The sequence below is a fragment of the Acinonyx jubatus genome, chromosome E2 (genome assembly GCF_027475565.1).
Source record: "Acinonyx jubatus isolate Ajub_Pintada_27869175 chromosome E2, VMU_Ajub_asm_v1.0, whole genome shotgun sequence".
Lineage (NCBI taxonomy): Eukaryota > Metazoa > Chordata > Mammalia > Carnivora > Felidae > Acinonyx > Acinonyx jubatus.
Genome location: NC_069396.1, coordinates 1,923,058 through 1,944,215, shown reverse-complemented (window position 1 = coordinate 1,944,215; position 21,158 = coordinate 1,923,058). Strand labels below are relative to the sequence as shown.

Sequence of the window (21,158 nt, the reverse complement as noted above, 5' to 3'; positions counted from 1 at the left end):
CCCCGCGGTGCTCTCCCCGCCTCGGGGTCTCCTCTATCCGGACTCCAGCGGCCCCTCCAAGAGGCCGACCTCGACTCTCGCCCAGCCTCTCTGCCTCCTGCCCGGCCTTCACCACACATTCCGAGACAGGGCCCACGGCCCCCACGTCCGGCCTCCCGCTCTGCCGGCCCCAAGGAGGCCCTGTCGGTGAATGAATGAATGAGCGAACGAATGAGGTGGGCCAAGAGGTGTGCGGTCACCCCCCCTCTGTGGGGAGAATGCCCAGGCCCGTCCCTACACCCAGAATGTGGCGCTGGAAACAGGAGACAGAAAACCACCCGCAGCACTTAAGATTCTGATCGTTTTTCTTTAAAAAACAAACGAAAAGCCCCCAACTCCCCACCCTGAACCAGCCCAGCGCAACAGGTTAGCCATTAACGGGAAAAGAGAAAGAGACACGAAGCGACACCGTTACGCGGCAGGTGTCCCGGCCGGGCTGACGTGGCCGCGACGCCAACAGGGACACGAGACAGCGGGAACACTGTGAAGCAGCAAGGCCATCGACCCCGCAAATAAATAGACATACTGCCAACAGCACCCTGCAAATTAGCGACACGTCGGACAGGATCAAACAGCAGAACCGCTAACAAACGCTCATGGTTATGACAGGGTTTGGTTTAAAACAAACGAAGCCTGACAAATGGGGAGCGCTCGGGGGCACCTGTCTGTAGGGTGGTCGGACAGAGTCCCTGTCCCGCCTGGAAGGTCACCACAGAGGCGCCGTGTAGTGTCTGCGGGCTTGCATGGCGCCTGGGTGGTCCCCGCCTTCTGAGGGGGTCCCTTGGCCGGCGGGGGGAGGGCACAGCTCCAGGAACTGCAGCCTGGGCTCCGACCCCCCTTCACGGCAGATGTGCCAGACCGATGCGGGGACAGTCGCATGTCAGAACTACCTGTGACCTCCCGGGGCCCCCTCCAGCACCCCTCCTCCAGTGCCGCCTGTGTGAGACAGGGTCCCCGGGCCCCCAGTCCACCCCCGCAAGGCGACACCGCCCCAGTTCCCCACACCCGCCCCCCAGCCCCCTGCGTCCCCCCAGAGCCAGCGCTGTGCTCAGCCCCCAAGCAGGAGGAATGGCGGCCCGGCCCACTTCTCAGTCTCCGGACGCCTGAGGGCTCAGCTCAGCGCGCCCCTGGGGAGGTGGTCAGCAGTCAGGGACCAAAGCAGAGCCACCCGGGGCCTAAGACGGGGGTCTGGCGGGAGATGCACGACCCTGGAGGGCAGTGCTCCCTGCCCTCACACAGCGGTAACCCGGGGCCGCCAGCCAGAGTAGGACACACTGGCCGGGCCCCAGCTGCCGCCCCTGGGGAAGGCGCCTTGGGAACCACAAAGACACAAGTCTCCGGAGCAGCAGTCAGAGCGGTGAAGAGGGCCCGGCCGTGCAGGAGGGGGCCGGGGCTGGGGCCAGGCAGCTGGCTGGGGTGTCGTCCAGCCCGTGAGGTCGGTTCTTCAGGCCCCGGCTGGGAGGCGGCTGCCTTGAGGGACTCCCCCGGCTGGGAAGCCCACGAGGGGTCACAGTGTCTGCCTTTCTCATCTGGTCGGTTCTAGAAGATTCCGAGTCTGGGGCTTTGCCTGAAAAAGCTGTAGCCCGGTTCTGATGCTGGATGCAGAGCGGGCTGGAGGCGGTGCCACCCACGGCCCACGTCCGGCGGGCACAGAAGACGTCCGAGTCCTGCCGTGGCGCTGCCGTTGCTGAGGCTGGCGTCCAGGGCGGGACGTACGAGGTCGGAAGCCCAGTGCATCCCGGGTGACTGGGGTCTGGCCCGGAGCTGGCTCTGCACCGACGTCCCGGGTAGTGCACACCGGTGGCGGCTCAGCTCCGGGATCGTCCAGCTGCCCGTGACCTCTGTCGGAGGCCCCCACCTACAGCAGGCACCGGGCTCGGGACCCGCCTTGTGTGGAGCTGGGGCCAGCGTCACTCTCTGAGGGCCGCTGTTCTAGTGACTTTCTCTTCTCTCTTCTGGGGACGGGAGAGGAAATCTACCCTTGGGTCTTTAAGGCAAAGAGACCTAAGTCCCGAGATTAGTGTTCGCTAAGTCACTACGTCTACGACAACAACAAGCGACGACAAAAAAAGCCAAGCGTGTGGTCTGGGCCGCCGTCTGTCAGTGCAGCTCTGAGGTCCACGCGGCGAGGCCGGAGTGTTGGGCGCTCTGTTCGTGGGACTGGAGTGTCTGGTGCTCAGAATCCCTCCCTTCCCGAGAGCCTGCACCGAGACCACGCTGAGGGTCGCGCTCTGCAAACGACCTGGTCCCTCTGAGGCAATCGTGCCTTGGGGGGCGTGAGGGGAAACTCTCCCTGCTCCCCCTCAGTTCTTTAGAAACTAAGCATCGTGGTGTTGTCAACTTGACCTAAAACTTAAGTTAAAAAAATAATCCAGATAAACCAAGGTGGGAAGGAGACGGGCCCAACGTGGCCAACGGTCCGCGGGGCGCCAGGGGCCCGGCCTCTCCTCGGTCCACCGCTCACGGAGGTAAGGGCGGAAGTTCACTTTCTGGGACTAGATTCGTACCAGTTTTTACTGTGGCCCCGGCCCCCTGACCCGGCGGAGGGACGGTGTGGGGCGCTCAGCTGAGCTGCCCGGATGATGGGACTAGAGTCGCTTTTCGAGGTGAGTTGTTTTACCACAATCTTTGTGCGTTTCTTTCCGGCAGCTTCTCGGCCCTTCTCGCTTACGTCTCCTGGGGCACCACTTGCATGAGCTTCTGGCAAAGGACCGTCGTGGAAACTGGTGGGGGGAGGGGATAGAGGAACTAGGCTGGGGGGGCACCCGCGTGATGTGGGCCGCGGCTCCCCCTGCCCCTCCGTGGCCGCGCCGTCCAAAGCCGCAAGAGTGGCCACCCTCCTACGTGAACCTTCCCGATGTGCGGCCTCCCTGCCACTGGGTGCCAGCACACCCAGCTGGGGTGGCCAAGGAACCTGGCGACAGGCAGGGGCCGGCCCCACCCCTCACCTCGCTTTCAGAGCCCAGGGTTATTATGAGGAACCACAAGGGGGCGCAGGGCCCGCTGCTGGAGGGCTGGGGCATGCCCGCCTCCTCCTCCGGGGCTCGCCTGTGGTCCCGCAGAGGGGCTGGAGCCCGATGGACACCTGCCACCACAGATTCTGGGAACACTCATCCTGGGTGTTGACATCAGGGTGGAGGGGTTCCTGCTCTGGGCCCATGGGGCAGTGAAAGATGACCGACCGGGAGCCGGTGGTCTAGGCTGGAAGCAAAGCTTCACCAACGCGACGGCGGGCGGGCGCCGATGAGAGCTCACAAGGGCCCACGGGCACGTGGTGATGGTGGCACAGGCCTGCAGACCGCCTGACTCCTCCAGGGACCCGCCACAGTACAGGCTGTTTCAGTACAGGGTCCTGAAGCTGGCCTGTCAATCGCACCCAGGACGGCGGTGCAGGGACCCTGCGTTCTCCTCCGCTGCCTTTCTGGGTCAGCCAGCTGCGTTCAAGCCGGCGACAGAGGGAGGGATTTCATCGCTCGTCAAAGGCAGCCTGGTTTTCTGGAATCCCTTGTTCTGAGATTAGCTGCTGCCGAGCTGAGCGTCTTAGCCCCGGACCACGTGGGCTGAACGTCACTGCCACCCACGTCCCAGGGCCTGAACCCTGCTGTTTCCATGGGCCCCCCGCCAGGGATGCATCTCTCCTACGCTGGCCGACCCCGGGACCTGGGGACATCACGCGCCCCACTGCTCCTGGACAGTGGGGTTAGGTCAGAGCGCCAAATGGCCCTACTCTGGGGCGGGGAGGGGGGAGGGGGCGGCGGGCCCCAGGTGGGGACAAGGGGTGCCCCGGCTGCGGCCCAACAGCACTCACAGATGCCACGGAGAAGCCACTTGGGCTTGTTTTTCCACCAGACCCCGAAGTAGTAGACGGGCAGGCCGCTGAGGATGATGGTGAAGCCGATGCCACACTCCACGGGGGTCTTCCAGAAGGACACGGCGATCAGGAACAGGCAGGCCAGGATGAAGAACACTGGGAGGGCCAGGTTCACCTGGGGACGGGGACGGGGAGGGAGCTGACGCCAGGCACTCCCTTCCCACACCTCCCACTGCCCGCTGCGTCACGAGTCCCGTCCACCCGGGGAAAGCACCGTGTCCCCCGAGCCCCTGCTGGAGGTATCTCTCCCTTGGGACCCCCAGGGCACACGCTGCACCCCAGCCCCCGCCCCAGCTGAGAAGGGCTCCGACCTCTGGGGCTGCTCCAGCTTCTGCCCGGCCACGGCCTGCACTGGTTTTTGGAGCCGACCTCGTGCAAGGTGGGGGCTCCTGACCGTGGGGACCTCGCCTCGGTCCCCCTCCCCGACCCCGACCCTCCGCACGCGGCGCCGGGCGATGACTGCTCTAAGCACAGGGGGCGCTGACAGGCGGCAACCAGCTTGGTCCCTGGAGGCTTCCTGAGGTCAGGGAAGGTCGGCCTCACTGGTTCCCATGTCACAGGGCGGAGACCCTGGCCCGGCACCCCTCCCGCCGTCACCCAGAGCGGGGCCCGGCGCTTCTGGGAAGACCGCGGCTACCCGCTAATAACACGGCAGCACCTGCCTTCTCAGAGGGCCCTTTGTGGACAGGCTGAGCCGCGGTTTGCACAGCAGGGGGCAGACAGCCCCCCCGCAGAGCTCAAGGCAAAGGAGCCACAGACCCGCCCACAGACCCATCCACAGCCCGGTGGGGGTGGGGGTGGGGCGCCTGTCGGGATTCTGCCTGTGATTCGATTCTGCCTCCCCCGTGCCCTCTGCTGGGCAAGCTCATCCTCACGCCGCAGGAGACCCCGGGGGGAACAATGATGAACAGGGGTCTCACTAGGTCAGCCCACTGCAGGCACCACCTGGCTCCACGGGCAGAGCTCACCACGGGCCCCAGATAACAGGGTGACAGTGGCCACCACGGGCCCCAGATAACACGAGGACAGTGGCCACCGCGGGCTCCTGCTGACCTGGGCACAGAGCCCACCATGGGCCCTGCCTAACTCGAGGACAGCGGCCACCCCTTGTCCCGGCTGACAAAGAATCAGAGCCCACCACACGCAAGGGCCAAGATGGCCCAGGTTCCCGGGTCCCCCCACCAGAAGAACCCTTCCTGGACGCCGCTGGCCTCTGCAGGACCGCTGGGCGGGGAGCCAGGGAGGAGGCTCACGGACAGGTGCCGACTGCCAGGCAGGCCCACACGCCACCACAAAGAGGACGAGGGACAGGAGCTGCCACCAGCTGGCCACGATGTGAGTGTCGGGGCTCAGCAGGGGCCCAGCCTTCTGGTCCCCCTTTTAGGAGAAACCAAGTCACCCCTGGGAAGGTGACAAGGTGGCAGAGCGCCCACCTCAGGCCGGGCCGGCACCCGGCCTTCCCCCGGGGCAGGGCGAGGCCGGGGCAGGCGCCGTGGACAGGCAGACCTCGGGGGGCCCCAGTTCCGCCTCCACCCCGCCTGGCCTCCCCCTCCCCTTCCCGCCCTGGTGCCTGCCTGTCCCAACATGCTGTTCCACGCAGTCCCAGGCCAGTCAGGGCCACCCGCCCACCTGGCACTCAGGTTCTCGTGTGCTGCTTCTCCCACGTTAACAGAAGCTCTAGGGGGCCAGAGACTCAGGGGGTCAGTTTTATCCTTTGATGAACCCCCAGCACCTGCAATCACGTGTCAGCACTTAAGAGATTCCCAAGGAACAGTCACTCTCGGTCTAGTGAACAAGCACGTCCACGTTTACCTTGCTCGATCCTTACCAGAACGCTCCGGACAAGGGGCCCCGACCCCTGGCTTGCCGAGGGAAGACAGAGACTCCGCGAGGGACAGCGGCCGGCCCGGCCACAAGCCACAGGCACAGAACCACCTGGTTCCCAGCCCAGGGCTCTGACGGACACTCAGACCTTGTTTCTCAGGCGCGTGACTGCCAACCCCCCGACCGGCCCCGGGCCGTGCCGACCCCCCAGCGGCCAGGCCCTCACCTTGATGGGCCGCTCCAGCTCGGGCTTCTTGTAGCGAAGCCACAGCATGCCGATGATGGCCAGGGCCACGCAGAGCCAGTTGAAGAAGCTGAAGAAGTTGATGACGGAGAAAATGTCTCTAGAGAAGGCGTACAGGAGGGTCATGATGCACTGCAAGCAGAGAAGCGGGGACGCGGTGAGCAGGACAGCCGGAAGGACATGGGGAAACCACACCTGCTCGCTCTGGCTCCGAAGGGAGGGCCCGGTCTGGACAACACGTGAGTTCTCCGAGAGCAGAGGCAGGAGCAAATGGGAAAACAGTGACGGCGCCTGGATTTTACGGAAGAGGCAGACGCGCCACGGGGAGCAGGAGGGGACACCCAACCCCACCCTCACCGCGGCGTCACTGGCACACTATGGGGTCGTTTAAACAAACGTGGCGCACCCCGGCCGTGACCACCACGTGGCGGTTTCAATACTGAGACTGAACCCTGCCGTGTTTTAAAACACGTCCGGGGGCGCCGGGGTGGCTGTCGGTTGAGCGTCCAGCTTCAGCTCAGGTCACGATCTCGCGGTCCGTGGGTTCAGGCCCCGGGTCGGGCTCTGTGCTGACAGCTCGGAGCCCGGAGCCTGCTTTGGATTCTGCTTCTCCCTCTCTCTCTGCCCCTGCCCTGCTCACGCTCTGTCTCTCCCTCTCAAAAATGAATGTTAAAAAAATTGATGAGATACAATAAATAAAAAACCAAAACACATCCAACAATCGCTTGATGCTTCTCTGTCCGAGAGGTGGACCTAAACCCTCCGTCCGCTGGGCCTACGGGCTCGCACTCCTAACACAGAAAAGCACAGCAATGACGGGGTGTGACTTCTGAGCCCAGGTCACAGAAAACGTGGCGCGTGCTCCTGCCTGTGGCTGTGTGGGGAGCCACCTGGGAAGAGGCGCCTCCAGCTGCATGCGAGCCGTTCCCCTATGGCCTGGGGGGGGGGGGTCAGTCCCGTAGCGGCCGAGAACTAACACCCCGCATGCACCCGCACAGGCAGACGTCGGACGAGCTGAAGAAAAACGCACAACGTGATCTCGTCAAGCAAGCAAACGCCGTGCGTGCACGGCGCCCACACAGCTCAGGGAGCTGCCTGTCAACAGCGGTCTCATGGGAGAGTCTTCTCCTCACCCGCTTCCAGGCTGTTCCGAGGTTTTCTGTTTTACAGCCACTACACGTAGTATTGGGAATGAAAGAATCCGGTGCCCTTTGGCACTCGGTGAAAGCAGAACGTGAGGAAACACTGGCGTCAGGGGGCTCTGTCTCAGCGTCCACCTCCCGTCTGCAGCCAGCGGACGCCAGGCGAAGCCGCGACAGGCTTCACGCAGAGGGAACGCGTGGCCTCCCGCCAGGGAGCCCCCCAAGGCGGGCCCCGAGGGACGCACCAGTCTCCCATTTCAACTGGGGCTGGAAGACAGGACTCCGGACGGCACAGCCTGCCTACCGTAAACACGAGGGAGGGCATGGGCGTCAGGAGCCGTGGGTGGATCATGGAGAGGACGGAAGGCAGATGGCCCTCCCTGGACCCCACGAAGAACAGCCTGCGGACAGAGGAGCGAGCGTTCAGCCTCCGCCCCGTGGGCCCCCAGGCGGGGCGGGGAGCGGAGAGGGCCGGGCCCAAGGGCTGGGCTTCTCAGGGGCCCTGATGGGCTCAGCTGGCAAAGGGGCAAATTCAGCCTTCCTCGCCTCCGTCCCCCCCTCCGGGCCGTGTTTGAAGCAAACCCATGAAAGATTCCAGAAGGACACAGTCGTGTCGCCTGTGGGCAGGGGACCAGGGGGGGCAGGGTAGAGGCCACGGGTCCCGTAGCTCTGCATTACTGGGGCGTTTTGACGGCTACGTATTCCTCAGTGAGGAAGCCGACTTTCGAACACGCACTGGACAGCGGCGTGCAGGACGGCCCCCCACTCCGCCCTGGCCCCCACAGAGCCCGGGTGACAGGAGGCTGGTCCTGGTGTGGGCTCACCTGGAAGACGTGAAGAGGGACCCATTGACAGAGCCAAAGCAGGACAGGCCCACGAAGACGGGGATGATCCAGGACATGACGCCCAGGTGATAGGTCCCGAAGTCCTAGGCAAACACGGAGCGTGAGCCCCCAGGCCCCGCGGCGCCTCCTGGTGACGGCTTCCTACATGCTCGTCAGGAGGCTTCTCCGCACGGAGCGAGCCCCTGGGGACTGGATTGTGGGGGGCGGTCCCAGGGACAGGGCCTCGTCTGGCACGGTGCCCCGGGCCTCACTCCCCGTCCACACCTGCAGGCACTTCCCTCGGGCACCTCTCACGGGCACCCACATTCTCCCGTCAGCACAAGTGCTACCTCTGGCCGGCCCTGCACACCGGGCCCAGAGCGGGGCTTGGGGTTCGTTCAGAAGGTGGAAGGGGTGGGCACTGCAGGTGGGGGGACCACCGGCTCTGGGGACCCCTGTGTGGTCTGGGGGTTGGCAAGGCGCTCAGTCGGCCGCCTCTGTGGGACCCGGAGATGCCACGCCCCTCCTCTGAACCCAGCATCCACGATGCCCAGCAGGGGCAGCTCAGGACGCGACTTCGGCTCAGGTCATGATCTCACGGTTTGTGAGTTTAAGCCCTGAGTCGGGCTCTGTGCGCACAGTGCGGAAACTGCTTGGGATTCTCGCTCCGTCCTCTCTCTGCCCCTCCCCTGCTCGTGTGTTTTCTCTCAAAACTAAAGAAACCTAAAACAACCCAATCACTCTGGCTGGGACCACCACAGACGTGCTGACCGAGCGCTGGCCTGGGGGAGGCTGGGCACCAGCACTTTCAAACACCCCGTGTGTGTCACGTGAGCCAGGGTTAAGAGCCGGCACCTTACTCTCTCCCGGGACTAAGCAAGGCACAGCTTGACCCTCTGGGTAGCGTGTGGTTCGAGGATGGGGGGCCCGGTCTGCTCAGCATCGGGGGCTCAGAGATGGCAGGGTGGGCCTCTCGGTGACCCGGCCAGGCTGGAGGGTGGCGTCTTACCACGGCCACAGCCTCTGACGTCAGCATCTGCTCCGTGGACAATGTGGTGAAGTAGGCCAGGTTCGTCAGCACATACACCAGAGTGACGATGGGGAGGGAGATGATGATAGCCAGGGGCAGGTTTCTGGAAAGAAGGGGAGGGGCACGTCAGCTAAGTGCAGCCCGGCGTGGAGCCAGACCGGATGGCGAGGAGCCGGGGCCTGAGCCTCGCGGCGTGGGGAAGGGCCCGGCGGGACGTGTCACCAGCACGGGTTAGCGGCTGGAAGCTGGCCCCTGCGGACGGGCAGCTGTGTGAACCAGGGCTGGAGACTCAACCCCCCATCCCTGAGCCCAGGTCCGTGAAGCAGGAATTCCTGCCCGTCCTGAGGGGGACCTCGTCTGAGGTCACCTGGCCACCACGTGGCCGGTGTGAGGCTGGAAACCAGCACCCACCTCCCCAGCACGAGTTCTAACCCCAAAGTCCCCCAACCCCACCCCCTGCCAGGCCCCGCACTGCTCCCGGCCGCGGGTGGGCCCGTGGGTGGCTGGGAGGCAGAACCTTTTCTCATGAAAATGACCGAAGTCCCTGTTCACACTCATACCTGTAGGGATTGATCATCTCCTCCGTGACGAAATTCAAGTAATTCCTAGAATCGAGAGAGCAGAATTTAATTATGCTTCCCTCCCACAATCATTAGGGGAATACAGATCCCATGGGACCCCCTTCCTGGCTGCTCTGGGCCCTTGGGGACGAGATCCCCGCACCCACCACCTGCCCCCCCACCACCACTTGGTGAGCAGTTGGGGACACAGGGGTGCCTGCTGGCACGGCAACACCCTGTCCTGAGGGAAATCAGCCGCCCCCCCCCCCAACAGCCTGTCCTTGACCCGCTGCGTCCCCCACCCCAGGCACCAGCACCGTGTCTGAGGCGGGCGCACGGTCCAACCTGAACGGCGGCGTCTTGGGCACCTCCACCCACACAGGCCCGCTTCATGTGCGGATATTAACGTCCACGCTGAGCACTCAAGGTCAGGCTCAGAGGCCACGTGGAAAGAGACTCAAAGGTGGCCCGCACGGGTTCAGTGCCCGTGCTAAATGGCACCACTCCACTAAGCGTGCCCCGAGGCACCCCTGTCCGCTGCCTGACCCTCTCCAGCGCCTCCCTCACCTGCCTGCCCGCCAGCCTGCCGCACAGCAGCCACTCTCACGGCTCAGTACAGCCTGGCCCAGGGGCAGGGGCCACAGCGGAGGATCCAGAGGGACGGAAGGCGCCGGCAAGGGCCACAGACAGGGTCCTCGCTCCTGGTGGGGAGAGGCCGAGAACCACCTGGCTCAGGGCCTTCAGCCTAAATGCTTTATGCCCGTCAGCAGAGATCTGTCTCCAGGAGCATCTTCTCAGGGGCCGAGGCGCGCTGCGGACAGCGCCCGGGGCTGCTCTGGAACCCTCTCTGTGCTCTTCTGGGATGCAAGGGGCCAGCGGCAGCCCCGAGAGGCTTTCCTGCCACTCTCCAGAACCACCGCGGAGGGCCAGACTTCTGGACGCTTCGGGGCCCACCCAGCCTGCGTGTCCCAAGGCCCAGAAACCCCGACATTCCGGAACCTACCATCCCCCGTAGGCAAAGAGGCCACTGTACAACGCCAGCACAATGTTTCCCACGTCCAGTTTGGTGCCCTCAAACGAGGACTTGGGATCCAGATTGGACACACCACCTGGAAAAGGCCAAACAGAAAGGCATGCTGGTCAGAGAGCACTGCAGAGACCACACCGCAAGTTCTGGAATGTTCCTGGAGCAAAATACGTGCTGAGCCACCTGACCCGCGCAGGATTCCCGACTTTGCCCGGGACCAGGAGCGAGTAGGTGGAGGACGGCGTGGTCGTGCCGTGGGCCTGGCCGCCAGCCCACCCGGGAGGGGTCGGCAGCTCTGTAGACCCTCGGTCTTGCGTGGTCTGTGAGCCCAGAAGGGCAGGTACGGGGGGGGGGGGGGTGCAGCCCCAGGCACCCCAGAGAACACTCCCTGCAGAGCCCGTGACACGAGCCCCGGGTCAGCGGCGCCTGGGCCTGGCTCTGCAGTGCTGGGAACGTGACCCGTCAGCAAGCATCAGCATGGAACTTCCTGAAAATGACTCCGAGGTGTCCCTGGACGTGACCCCGGGGCTGCCCAAGGGTCAGTGTCGCCCACAGCCAGTGGGTCTGCGGGCCCCCCAGGGATGGGAGGGCGGACGATGCCAGGGGAGCCCAAGTTCTCAAGGGACCCCACACCACCCACAAGTGACCGCCTCAGTCACCCCAGGAACAGGACGCGACGGAACGTGAGGACGTCGGCAGAGGGGCCGATGGAAGGGAGGTTCCCATAAAGCCTGTCACCCCCCTCCCTGGGAGGCCTCAAGAACAGCACAGAGTTTCCTACAGCAAACACCGCAGTGGGGGGTGGAGAGAAGGGACCCCAATTTCTGTTTCTGGGTCCATTTTCCTACGCTGATCTGGACTCTGCCCTCAGGCCTGTGTGTCCCGACCCCACAGGTGTGCTTGGGCCTTTGGTCCCCAGCCTGAGCTGGGAGGTGGATGTGGGATCCTTGAGGTGCCCAGCCCCCGCCCCCCGATGAGGCCACGGTCTCGTGAAGAGCTGAACAGGCCCCGGGGCGGCTGGCATCGCACCCAGCCCGCTGCCCGCATGGGACCTGTGTTGGAGACCCGGGTCGTGGGACTGCCTGGTCACAGGGTGGTCACCAGGCTGGGTGAGCGAGGACAGTGCCGAGGGCTGGCTCGGGACAGCACACCCTTCAACAACACCCCACAAGAGCGCCCGGAGCCCCTCTGGGCTCCGTCCCGGTGGCTCCCCTATGGAAATGGTCCAGAGTGTGTCCTCCTTTACGTCTGTAGAGCTCCACCGCATCCCGCAGCCCTGTCCGTGTACTTTTGCTGTGCAAGAGCTGGGGAAACTGAGGCCGGGGCCACCTGCCCTGGGGGTGGGGAACTGCCAGCACGCAGTGGGATCTAGGATCGTGAGGGCTAACGGGTCTGACCTCAGGGACCCGTGCGTGTCCGCACCACCCTACGCCTCCCAGAATGCCGAGCTGCTCCAAAGAGTCTGGGGGAGCCCGATGAGACGGCTCACAGGTCCTGCAGAGACTTCCAGAACATTGGTGGTCTTTCCCAACAAAGGCTCCTCACGAGTAACGCGGGCTTGTCTCAAACCTGTAATTTTCCCATCCATCTGCCCAGTTTTCCTACCAGGATACGCCTCTATGCACCCTGCTTACTATTCAAGTTAAATTTCTTTTTTCACACGCTGGGATACGGGTTTGGGTGCGGTTGTTAGAAGTGGCCCCCACCTGAATTAGAGACACCGTGTGCGTGTGCACATGTATTCACGTGTGTGTAATCCGTGCACAGTGTGTGTGCACGTGTGGGCTGGAGATGCCCCAGGCAGGCGGATGGCTGTTGCTTTTGGTGACCACCACCCATGGGAACTGCCGGTGGCTCAGAAGGACCCCTGTGCCCTAGGGATCAAGTGCTGGAACCGGGATAAAATTCAAGGCTTGATATACAGCCCCGGGGTTTCCAGGTAAGCAAGTTTTCAGCCCCAGGCCCCGTAGCCTCAGGGTTCTCATCAAGCAGTCACTCGTGCTGCGGTCACCAGCTCAGCGTTCTGACACGGACACACGGTCCTCCGCCTGAGACGAACGTGCTGGGCATGGAACCCCTGATGTAGAACAGTATTTTCTGGGATTTGTAAGCTTCTTTTGCAGTGTCTAAAATGCCAGGAAAATACTAGCTGCTGGGACCAAACACAGATTAAAGAATCTCACTGGGGCCTCAGCTAGGTCTCTCCCAAATAGCCCATGAGATTTCTATTCCTAGGACCGGCGTGGCTGGGTCATCTGCCGGGACCTCCCTCAGTTGTCTGGGGCCTCACTCTGTCTGCAAAGTGCCCGAGGTCCCCTGGAGGAAGGCGGACACCCAGCACCACCGCCAGACCCCGCAGCGTGGAGCGTGGCTGGCGGGCCTCCTGTTCCTGTCCCAGCATGGGCTGGGGCAGGCACCAGTCAAACCTCAGCTAGTTCCTCCAGGCCATCTCCCGCCCCGTCACCTCCCACAGGCACGGTGGGCCCGGCGGCGGCACACCAGGGACAGAGGGAGGGACAGGAGCCTGAAGTGCCTTGAGAGTGGCCGGCTCGCATGCGTCCCCGGCAGGGCTCCTGGCCGTGCTCAGCCTCGGCCTGTGCTGGACGCCGGCCCAGAAGGGAGACCCGTAGCTCCTCCGGGCTCCCGACCAAATGCTGGCCAAGCACGCGGCCCCTCCTTCTTGACGGGCATCAGAGAGTGGGCGCTGGGTCTGCCGGCTCCGTGTGGCACTTGGCCTGGGCGGCCACTCAGGGACACTGGCTGTGCCTGCCCTCACTGTCCTGGTGTCCTGCTGGGGCTGGAGCCCTAACAGCAGGCATTCTGGAAGGAGGTCTGGAGAGCTGGCGGGAGGCCCCGCCTGCCCGTCTCCAGGCCAGCGAGAAGCGGGCGAGACAGCCACACCTCCGCTGAATGATGTGTGTCGGCAGCTGCACCGAGCCCGGCGGCGGCGACGGAGGCGGTGAGCAGGGGGTGGGGCGCAGCAAAGAGACACAGACTGTCCTAGTGAGGAGAGCAGACTCTAGACCCCACGCGTGGTCTCCAACACTGGCCTGCCCTCGGCAACCAGGGGATGTACGGCCACGTCTGGAGACACTTGGGGCTATCGTGGCTGGGGACATTTAGGGGGCAGAGGCCATGGGCGCTGTTGGATACCCTGGAAGGCAGAGGGCAGCCCCCAGATGGCAACAATTCGGGAACGGAAGCCCGGTCCACACACCGCTGGTCCCGTGGCCGAGGCAGACGCGTGAGCTGCGCCGGCCGTTCACTCCCCCAGACCCCAAACTGGGCTGCACTGGACACAGGTGAATGACAACAGTCCCCTGATGGCCACTATGCTCCAAGCTGACCAGTCGGTCTCTGTCCCCACCAGGCCTCGGCCCACTCTGTGAGCAGACAAGACTGATGGCGATGGACAGACAGACGGCACGTCCTGCTGTAGGCTCCAAGTGGGGGGCAGAAACCCTGGGACCCACAACTGACCGGGTCCCCTGTGCCAGCAACCCTTCTCTGCAATTTTTCTGCAGACCTCGAAGCGGCCTCTAACTGCTGCCTCAAGAGAAGGCAGCTTGCCACCTCGGTGGGCCCGGCCCTCTGCTCGTCCGTGCCGCGGGCTAGCCCGGAAGCCCCTCTGCTCAAGTCTGCCCGTCCCAGCCCTAAATCCCCTAAGGCGCAGCCACTGCCAGCGCCCTCCCGGATGGGCCGCGAGGAATGTGCACGCCAACGCACGGCCAGACGTGCCCGTCGGCAAGCCGTGATGTCCCAGCAGAGCCTGCCTCCCACCCACTGGGACCCCCTGAGGACCGGGGTAATTGGTGGGGGGTATGCTCAGAGGCCCCAGGGAGCTGCTCTCAGGGAAAGCCAGCCCAGATCTCTGAGTCACACGGACGCAGCCATGGGAGTCATGGATGACGGGTGGGGGAGGGCACCCAGTGGCCCTTTTTCCCACCAGGGAAGTGTGCTAGACCAGTGGCTCCTGAATGAGGACAAGGGCTCCCTACAGGGTCTGCGGCCCCTGAGACCCAGCCCGACCTCTGTGTGGGAGGAAGGCCTGGTCAGGCGTTCCCAGGCCTTCTCTGGGGCCCCGGGAGCCTGTCAACGCCCCAATCTGGAAATGGGCAGTGGGAGGCAGCTGCAGAAAATGCCAGAACTCTAGGTCTGGCCAGGCCCCATCCCCACCCAGTGCTTTCCCACAGCCAGACCAGCCCAGGGGCACCCCTCCTGGGACGGGGACACCACGGGAAAGTCATCCCAAACTGGGAAGCATCCACCGTGCTGGAACCTTCCACCTCTGCTCCCACCTTATCCCTCTGGGGCCTCAGGGGATGGCCGTTTATGTCAAGAGATGTGCTGAACAGGGTCCCCCCAATTCATGTCAGCCCAGAACCTCTGAATGTGACCTGATTTGGAAAAGGGTCTTTGAAGATGGAATTAAGGTAAGGATCTTGAAATGAGATCGTAGATGAGGGTAGGCCCTGGAGCCCACAAGTGTCCTTACAGGACACAGAGGCCACTGGGAGAGGCCCGGGGGACGAGGCAGAGAGGGCACAGTGCTGTAGCCACAAGCCCAGGGACGCCAGCAGCCTGAACAGACAAGGAGGAATCCCCCTGAGTTTCAGAGGGAATGCAGCCCTGATTCTGGGCTTTTGTCCCCCAGAACTGTGAGGAGGACAACAGGACACTGTCTGCAGACAGACCGGCGGGCCTCACTCTGTCTGGGTCAGACTCCCTGGTCTCCACTCTGTGCCTCACGGACGTGCCTGGGATAAGCTGTGGCCTTGGGCTCCTGTTCTGTAAAATGGGCTGTCACCCGTGGGGCCACCAGACCTCCCCGGCAAGTCAACTCTGCACGATCAGAGCCCTCAGTGGGCCTGGGGACAAAGCACAGCGAGGGGTCTCCAGCTCCGTCCAGACACCAGCATCCTCGGAGAGGGTGCATCCTGCCGGCCAGTTCACCGGGTTCCTCTCTCCCACTGTCCCACCCCGGGGCGAGTCCCAGACGCCTGGTGCCTGTGCTCCAGCTCTGCCTGAGGTCTACGAACCGGGCAGGAATCTGGGTCTGGGGAGGCTGAGAGGTCAGTGCTTGTTCACCTGGCCAGCGTCTGTCGCAGACGCCCCCGTCTTTTAACCCCTTGGAGGAGCTGGCCCCTCGGCCTCGAGATGTGCTGCAAACCTCAAATCCCAGTTGGAAGGGGCCCGCTCCCTACTGAACAGGCCGCCAGAGACCCCTGGGAACGAACCGTGCCCAGCGCAGGGCTGTGTGGCTGCTCTGCCCCCACCTCCTGTTCCTGGCCGCCCCAGGGCACAGGCGAGCCAGCAGGAGCTTTGATCTCCTGCCACAGGGTGGCCCAAGCAGACCATGTGGTTTCGAGTCTGTTACAACTCTGGATGCTGAGTTAGTGCAGACGCGTGCAGACCCAAAGAAAAGGCCTCAACTAAAAATTATCAAAGAACATCCACAGGAAAACACCACCAAGCCTGCCTCGATGGTAGCTTTGCCACGCCTTCCCAAGCAGCCCCGTGACCTATGGCTCTCAACGTTCAGCGGGGAGATGGGTCACGGGCACTGGCCACCAGATGATGGCCCTGCCCCACCCCACAGTCCCATCCCTGTTCCTGGGCCACAGGTGACCAGTGCAGGGTAGAGAACCGAACCCTAGCCCTACATGGCCTGTTATAGGGTCCTGCGGTCCCGGCCCGACCCTGAGCCCCGCTGAAACGAGCCCCAAAGTCCTCTGCGAGGGGAGGCTAGGCCTGGGAACACTGAGGGTGTCTGGCCCCCCACTTTGAGGGGCGACAGCCCACTTCCTCGCTGCCAAGGGCTTGCCCATCCTGCCGGGACCGTCCCCCCCCCCCCCCCCCCATCCCGAGACCCCCTGTCACTTTGGGACAGTGCCCAGACACAGGAGATAATCAACACGGAAGCCAGGAGCCTCCACTTGTGGTACGAACCACGGCCAGGTGTCCTGGCAACTGGGACGAACGTCCCAGAAGCGGGGTGAACTTCTGTGAGCTGCTGGGGGCTCGAGAGGGCAGGACTGCCTGGCGCGTGGAGACTGCGCCTCCCACGACCTCCGTCAGCAGAGGGCATCGTGCAGGGGGACGCGGCGAGGGAGGAAGCGCTTTTATCTGTACAACTGGGCCGTCCACACCGGCCGCTCTCCCCCCTCCCAATGCTGCAGCCCACGCAAAACCACAAGGGTCCCATTGGGTGCCCCCCGGGAGGGGCCTGGGCACAGGGACGCGCCTGTCGCAACCCGCTCCCACCTTCTGGGCTGGGAAACGCCTACTTGGCTTCGGGAACAGCCTGACCTCGGGGCCACGGCCTCTGCACGGTGCCCAGTAAGGAGCCAACAGAACAAAAGACACAGGAGGTGGAGGCGGCCGGCAGGTACGGGCCTCAAAGGGCCTCTGTGGCCTCCCCGGCCAAGCCGCCCACCCACGCTTTGTGCGGCAGCCACTGGGTCTGAAACGCTGACCTGAGTTCCGTCTCCCCCTCGGAGGACGCTGGGAGCAAATGCAGACAACTCGCGCGACGCCGGGCCCGCAGGCCCGACCCCGCGGGGCCCCCCAGCCCCAGCCGCAGGCTAGCTGAGCTGCTCCCACGCGGGACGGCTTGGCCCGGGACCCTGCGTGGGTCTCTCTGTTCGACTCTGCGCCTGCGTCCAGCCGCCCCTCCCGCCCTCAGTCCCGGTCCCGGCTGGCGCCTCGTCCGCCCGCCCGTCTGCAATTCTCCTGTTCACGTGCTGTCTGGGGTCCCCGGCCCACGGCCGAGCTCTGGCCAGCAGGGGCCACCGGGGCCAACAGACTTGTACTCGGGGCCCGGGAAGTTCTGGCGAAGGACGGTGTGATGAACAAATGCTCGCAGGTCTCGAGATAACGAGCCCAGTGGGGCCCACGGCCGACCCGTGGCCGGCTGGCCTCAAGTCCCTTCGGCGGCCCTTGGGCCCACCTGGGTGCTGGGGGTGGGGGTGAGGGTGGGGGTGGGGCGGACACCGACCACCATGCCCGGCGGAGCGGGGCGCCCAGGGTCTGCGCGATGCTTGGGCACAACCAAGCCACCAGCACGGGGACCCAGGGCCTCTGGCTTGCGGACCTACGGACTCCACCGTAGGAGAAGGGGGTCGACATCTGCAACGACGTGTCCCCCGGAAGGGAAGGCATTCGTCTGGGAATGACATAAATCTCTTGAGGAAAACCAGGAGACAGAGATTCTACAGGCGCTGCCCTGTATCCCAAGTTGAGGAAGGAATTGCTCTGGGGAGGAGGAGGCTTTCGACAGCAACACGATTATAAACATATTAGGTATTCTAGCTGAACAAAAGCCCTTTGCTATCCCTACTGAAATCTGTTTTTACAAAAGTCAGGTCGCCCCCTCCACATTCCTCATCATACCAGCCAAGCAAATACCTTCACGGGCAAATCTTTCGAAGGCCGAGCGTCCTGGCTGCACAAAGCCTGGTCGGCTGGGTCCCACCCACCAGGCCAAGCTCCTCAAGAGGCTTCAGAGTTATTCAGCCCCGACCAGGGTCCTCGAGACCCGAGGAATAAGGAGAAAGATAAGGTCCTGTCTTAAAGAAGATGCCAGAAGCCGAGCCCCAGGACGGCGCCCGGAGTGCGGCGGGAGCGCCCAGAGGCACGCACTGGGGCACGTCCCGCCCCCGCCCTCAGCCCTGCCCGGGGGGCTCACCCGAGCGTGGGTTTCCCGGGTGATCTGACACCACGGAGGCCGAGGCACCGGTCGGACACACTCTCAGGATGACGTCCAGCTCCTGAAGCAGCGACCTACCTTCCACAGAAAGTGATCTGGAAATCGGCCGCAATTTCCCCTTCGAGGCCGACAGAACCAGAGCCCGTGGGTGCTGGGTGGTCAGAGTTTCCTACACGTTAACGTGCTCGATGACGCCGATCTGCCCAAACTCTCTGGATTCCTGCTGCCACTTTACTAGGTCAGTGTGGACCAGCACGTGGGCCTCTCTTTACCCCCAGAAGAGGGCCCGTGAGGGCAGGCACCGTGGCGGCCACCGCAGCCCCGCGTGCACCCAATTCTGTGAAGTCACGTGCGTCCCCCTGCACAGGCCTGTGGTCTGTGGACGCTGGGTCCCCATAAATCACAGTGCCCCGCGTGGCCATTACAGGGAAGGAAACAGGAGAGTCCAGAACCACAAGATGAATTTCTGGGTGTCACAGCAGACGCTCAGAGGACACGGCAGGTGTGGGGCCACGAGGGGTCTTCTACCCACTCCACGCCCAGCTAGCCAGCAGCTGGGTGAAGAGGGTGGACGGGAACAAAGACGCCTGCAGCTGCCCACGTGGGGTGTCACAGTGGGGAAGACCGGCACCAGACCGGCAGCTTGGCGCCAGCACGGACCTTGGACAACGTAAACCCGGTCCGAATCTCGGCTCGCCCCCACGACCAGGGGAGTCAGGCTAGGGGGGGCACCGGGTACTGCCTTCCCACACACCAGTGACCTGAGGGCACGCATAACGGGGCCAATGCAGGGGCCGGGGACACGAGCTCCGCCTGTGTGCCCCTCGGCGACCTTCTCTGAAGGGGCCCTCAGGAGCCGCCCTGCACCAGCCGCTGCGGGATCTCTGACGCCCTCCCCCGTCCGCAGGAGAAACCTTACTTCTGTTCTCGGCACTGTGGGGCCGCACCACCACCGAAAGCCGCCAGACGTCATGGCGGGGGGGTGGGGGTGGGGGGGTCCCACATCCTCCCCGGGGGCGGCTACACTTCATCAGACAGGCCCTTAAGATTTGTGCTCCTGGATGCGACATCCGCCTCAGCAACAGGCAAACCAGCAAGGGCTCCACCCCGCCGCACCCTCCACGCGCTGGGCACAGCGCCAAGGTCACTCTGCGAACCCCCACGTCACCATCCGACCCCTGCCCTCAAGTGTGGGTAGGAGAGCGAGGTTTGGAGGGGACGGGGCGGGTCCGTTTCTCCCCATCGCTCGCGGTGGATTTAACTTGTGGGTGATGCTCAGGCTCTCTACCGACGGCTCGAACGAAACCGTGCGCACGCGGGCACGGTGGACGTGCGGGGGCCCGGGGCATTCGGGGACGGGGGCCCAGAGGTTACACTCACCCTTCCCGATCTGGATGAAGCCCAGGAGCACGATGAGGGCCAGCGCCAGGAGCTTGGCGGCAGCGAAGGCGTCCTGGACTCGGGTGGCAGCCTTCACGCTGTAACAGTTCACGGCCGTGAGCAGCACTGTAGAGAGAGGGCAGCAGTGAGAAGGCAGCCGGCGGGTTCCGCTATGCTTGACCTTCTCCAGGCCCAAGGTCAAAGGCAGAGGACTGCACCACTTGACTCTCAACAAAGCTACAGTCCCACAAGCCGCCGCCCGCCCCCCCCCCCCACCGTCATCAAGGAGTTTCAAGGTTTCAAGGGATGAATTTCCACCTCCTACGGAGAGGTCAGCACAGCCGGCCCCGCCCCTCCCCCACCCCACCTGCTGCACACCTGGGCGGCCCCGCCTTCTCCTTCGGAGCGTAGGTTGCAAACGCACATTTGCAGTCGGAGGAGGCTGCGCTCGCTGTGCACACCTCTCACAGTCTCAGCACGATTTAGGTGCCCGCACACCCCACCTCACTTCCTGAAGGCAAGGAACCCTTTCTGCAGAGAGAACCTGCTGGAATCCCACCGAGGAAACAGGTGAGATAGTAGTAGCACAAAACTATTTCACAAGCCAAGTACTGGCACCATGGGGCGATTCTGACACACGAAGTGGGGACTTAAGGTGAGGCCACAGCCCAGGGCGCGGGGGGCCAACACCACTCAGGCGGGTCCAGCTGGTAAAGAACACAATAGGCACTCACCCCCGCCCCCCCATCCTACTGCTATTTTCACAGCAAACACTGAAGACAAAAATCACACCTATCACAGACGGTCCCCCCCAGCCCCCCAACATGGAAGGGAGGGGAGATGGGACTGGGCAGGGGGTGCTGCCCAGGCAGGCTGCTAAACCAGGCTCCATAAGCTCGCCTGGACACGCACACCCAAGCCCTGCCGGGGCTCCCTGTGGGACCCCGGACCTGAACCAAAGTTGGGATATTCGGGTGTGCAGGAGACACGGGTAAGTGCGTGCTCAGGGACCTCATGGCCACCCCATAAACTCACAGCAAAACAAAATTATACTAGAACAAAGGAAAGAAACAAATGCTCAACACCGAGACCTTCCGATTCACTATTTCTAACTCTCATATGCTCAGGTGGTCTACAATGCAGACAGACGCTCTAAGGGTGAGCTGGTCATGCTCTGGTCCTGACTCTGGGCACGGCACCTTCACGAAGGTGCTAGAAATCGGCTGTGCAGGGACTACTCACACCAGGAAATCCTCGAGAGCACAGGGCTGGAGCTGGGAGGGGCCTCTCCATGAGTCCCCCCCCCCCCCCCCCACCAGGCGCCCCCTGCCCTCCGTAATCCTGGAGAGAGAGCTCGGGGCTGGTCCTTCCACACTGACCAGCAGGGCTGGAGCTGGGAGGGGCCTCTCCACGAACCCCCCCCAGGGCCCCTGCCCTCCCCGCTTCTCTGAGGACTGCAGAAAGGTAAGAAACGCTGGCAGGATCTGCTCATGTTTTCTCTCTGCCGGT

The 21,158-nt window shown here is 63.8% G+C and overlaps 1 protein-coding gene across 1 annotated transcript in view; it reads right to left on the bottom strand.

The window, feature by feature from the left end:
- Positions 1-326: 326 nt before the first annotated feature.
- The window catches only part of SLC7A5 (solute carrier family 7 member 5), a 33,058-nt gene continuing 12,226 nt past the window's right edge, over positions 327-21,158 (bottom strand). The window contains exons 2-10 of the mRNA XM_027076385.2: positions 19,650-19,775; positions 10,538-10,643; positions 9,535-9,579; positions 8,954-9,077; positions 7,945-8,048; positions 7,425-7,521; positions 5,961-6,110; positions 3,848-4,025; positions 327-2,762 (exon numbers count right to left, since the gene is read on the bottom strand). Coding sequence (XP_026932186.1) covers positions 2,707-2,762; positions 3,848-4,025; positions 5,961-6,110; positions 7,425-7,521; positions 7,945-8,048; positions 8,954-9,077; positions 9,535-9,579; positions 10,538-10,643; positions 19,650-19,775 — 986 coding nt within the window. The 3' untranslated portion in view covers positions 327-2,706. The remainder of the gene's footprint in view (positions 2,763-3,847; positions 4,026-5,960; positions 6,111-7,424; positions 7,522-7,944; positions 8,049-8,953; positions 9,078-9,534; positions 9,580-10,537; positions 10,644-19,649; positions 19,776-21,158) is intronic.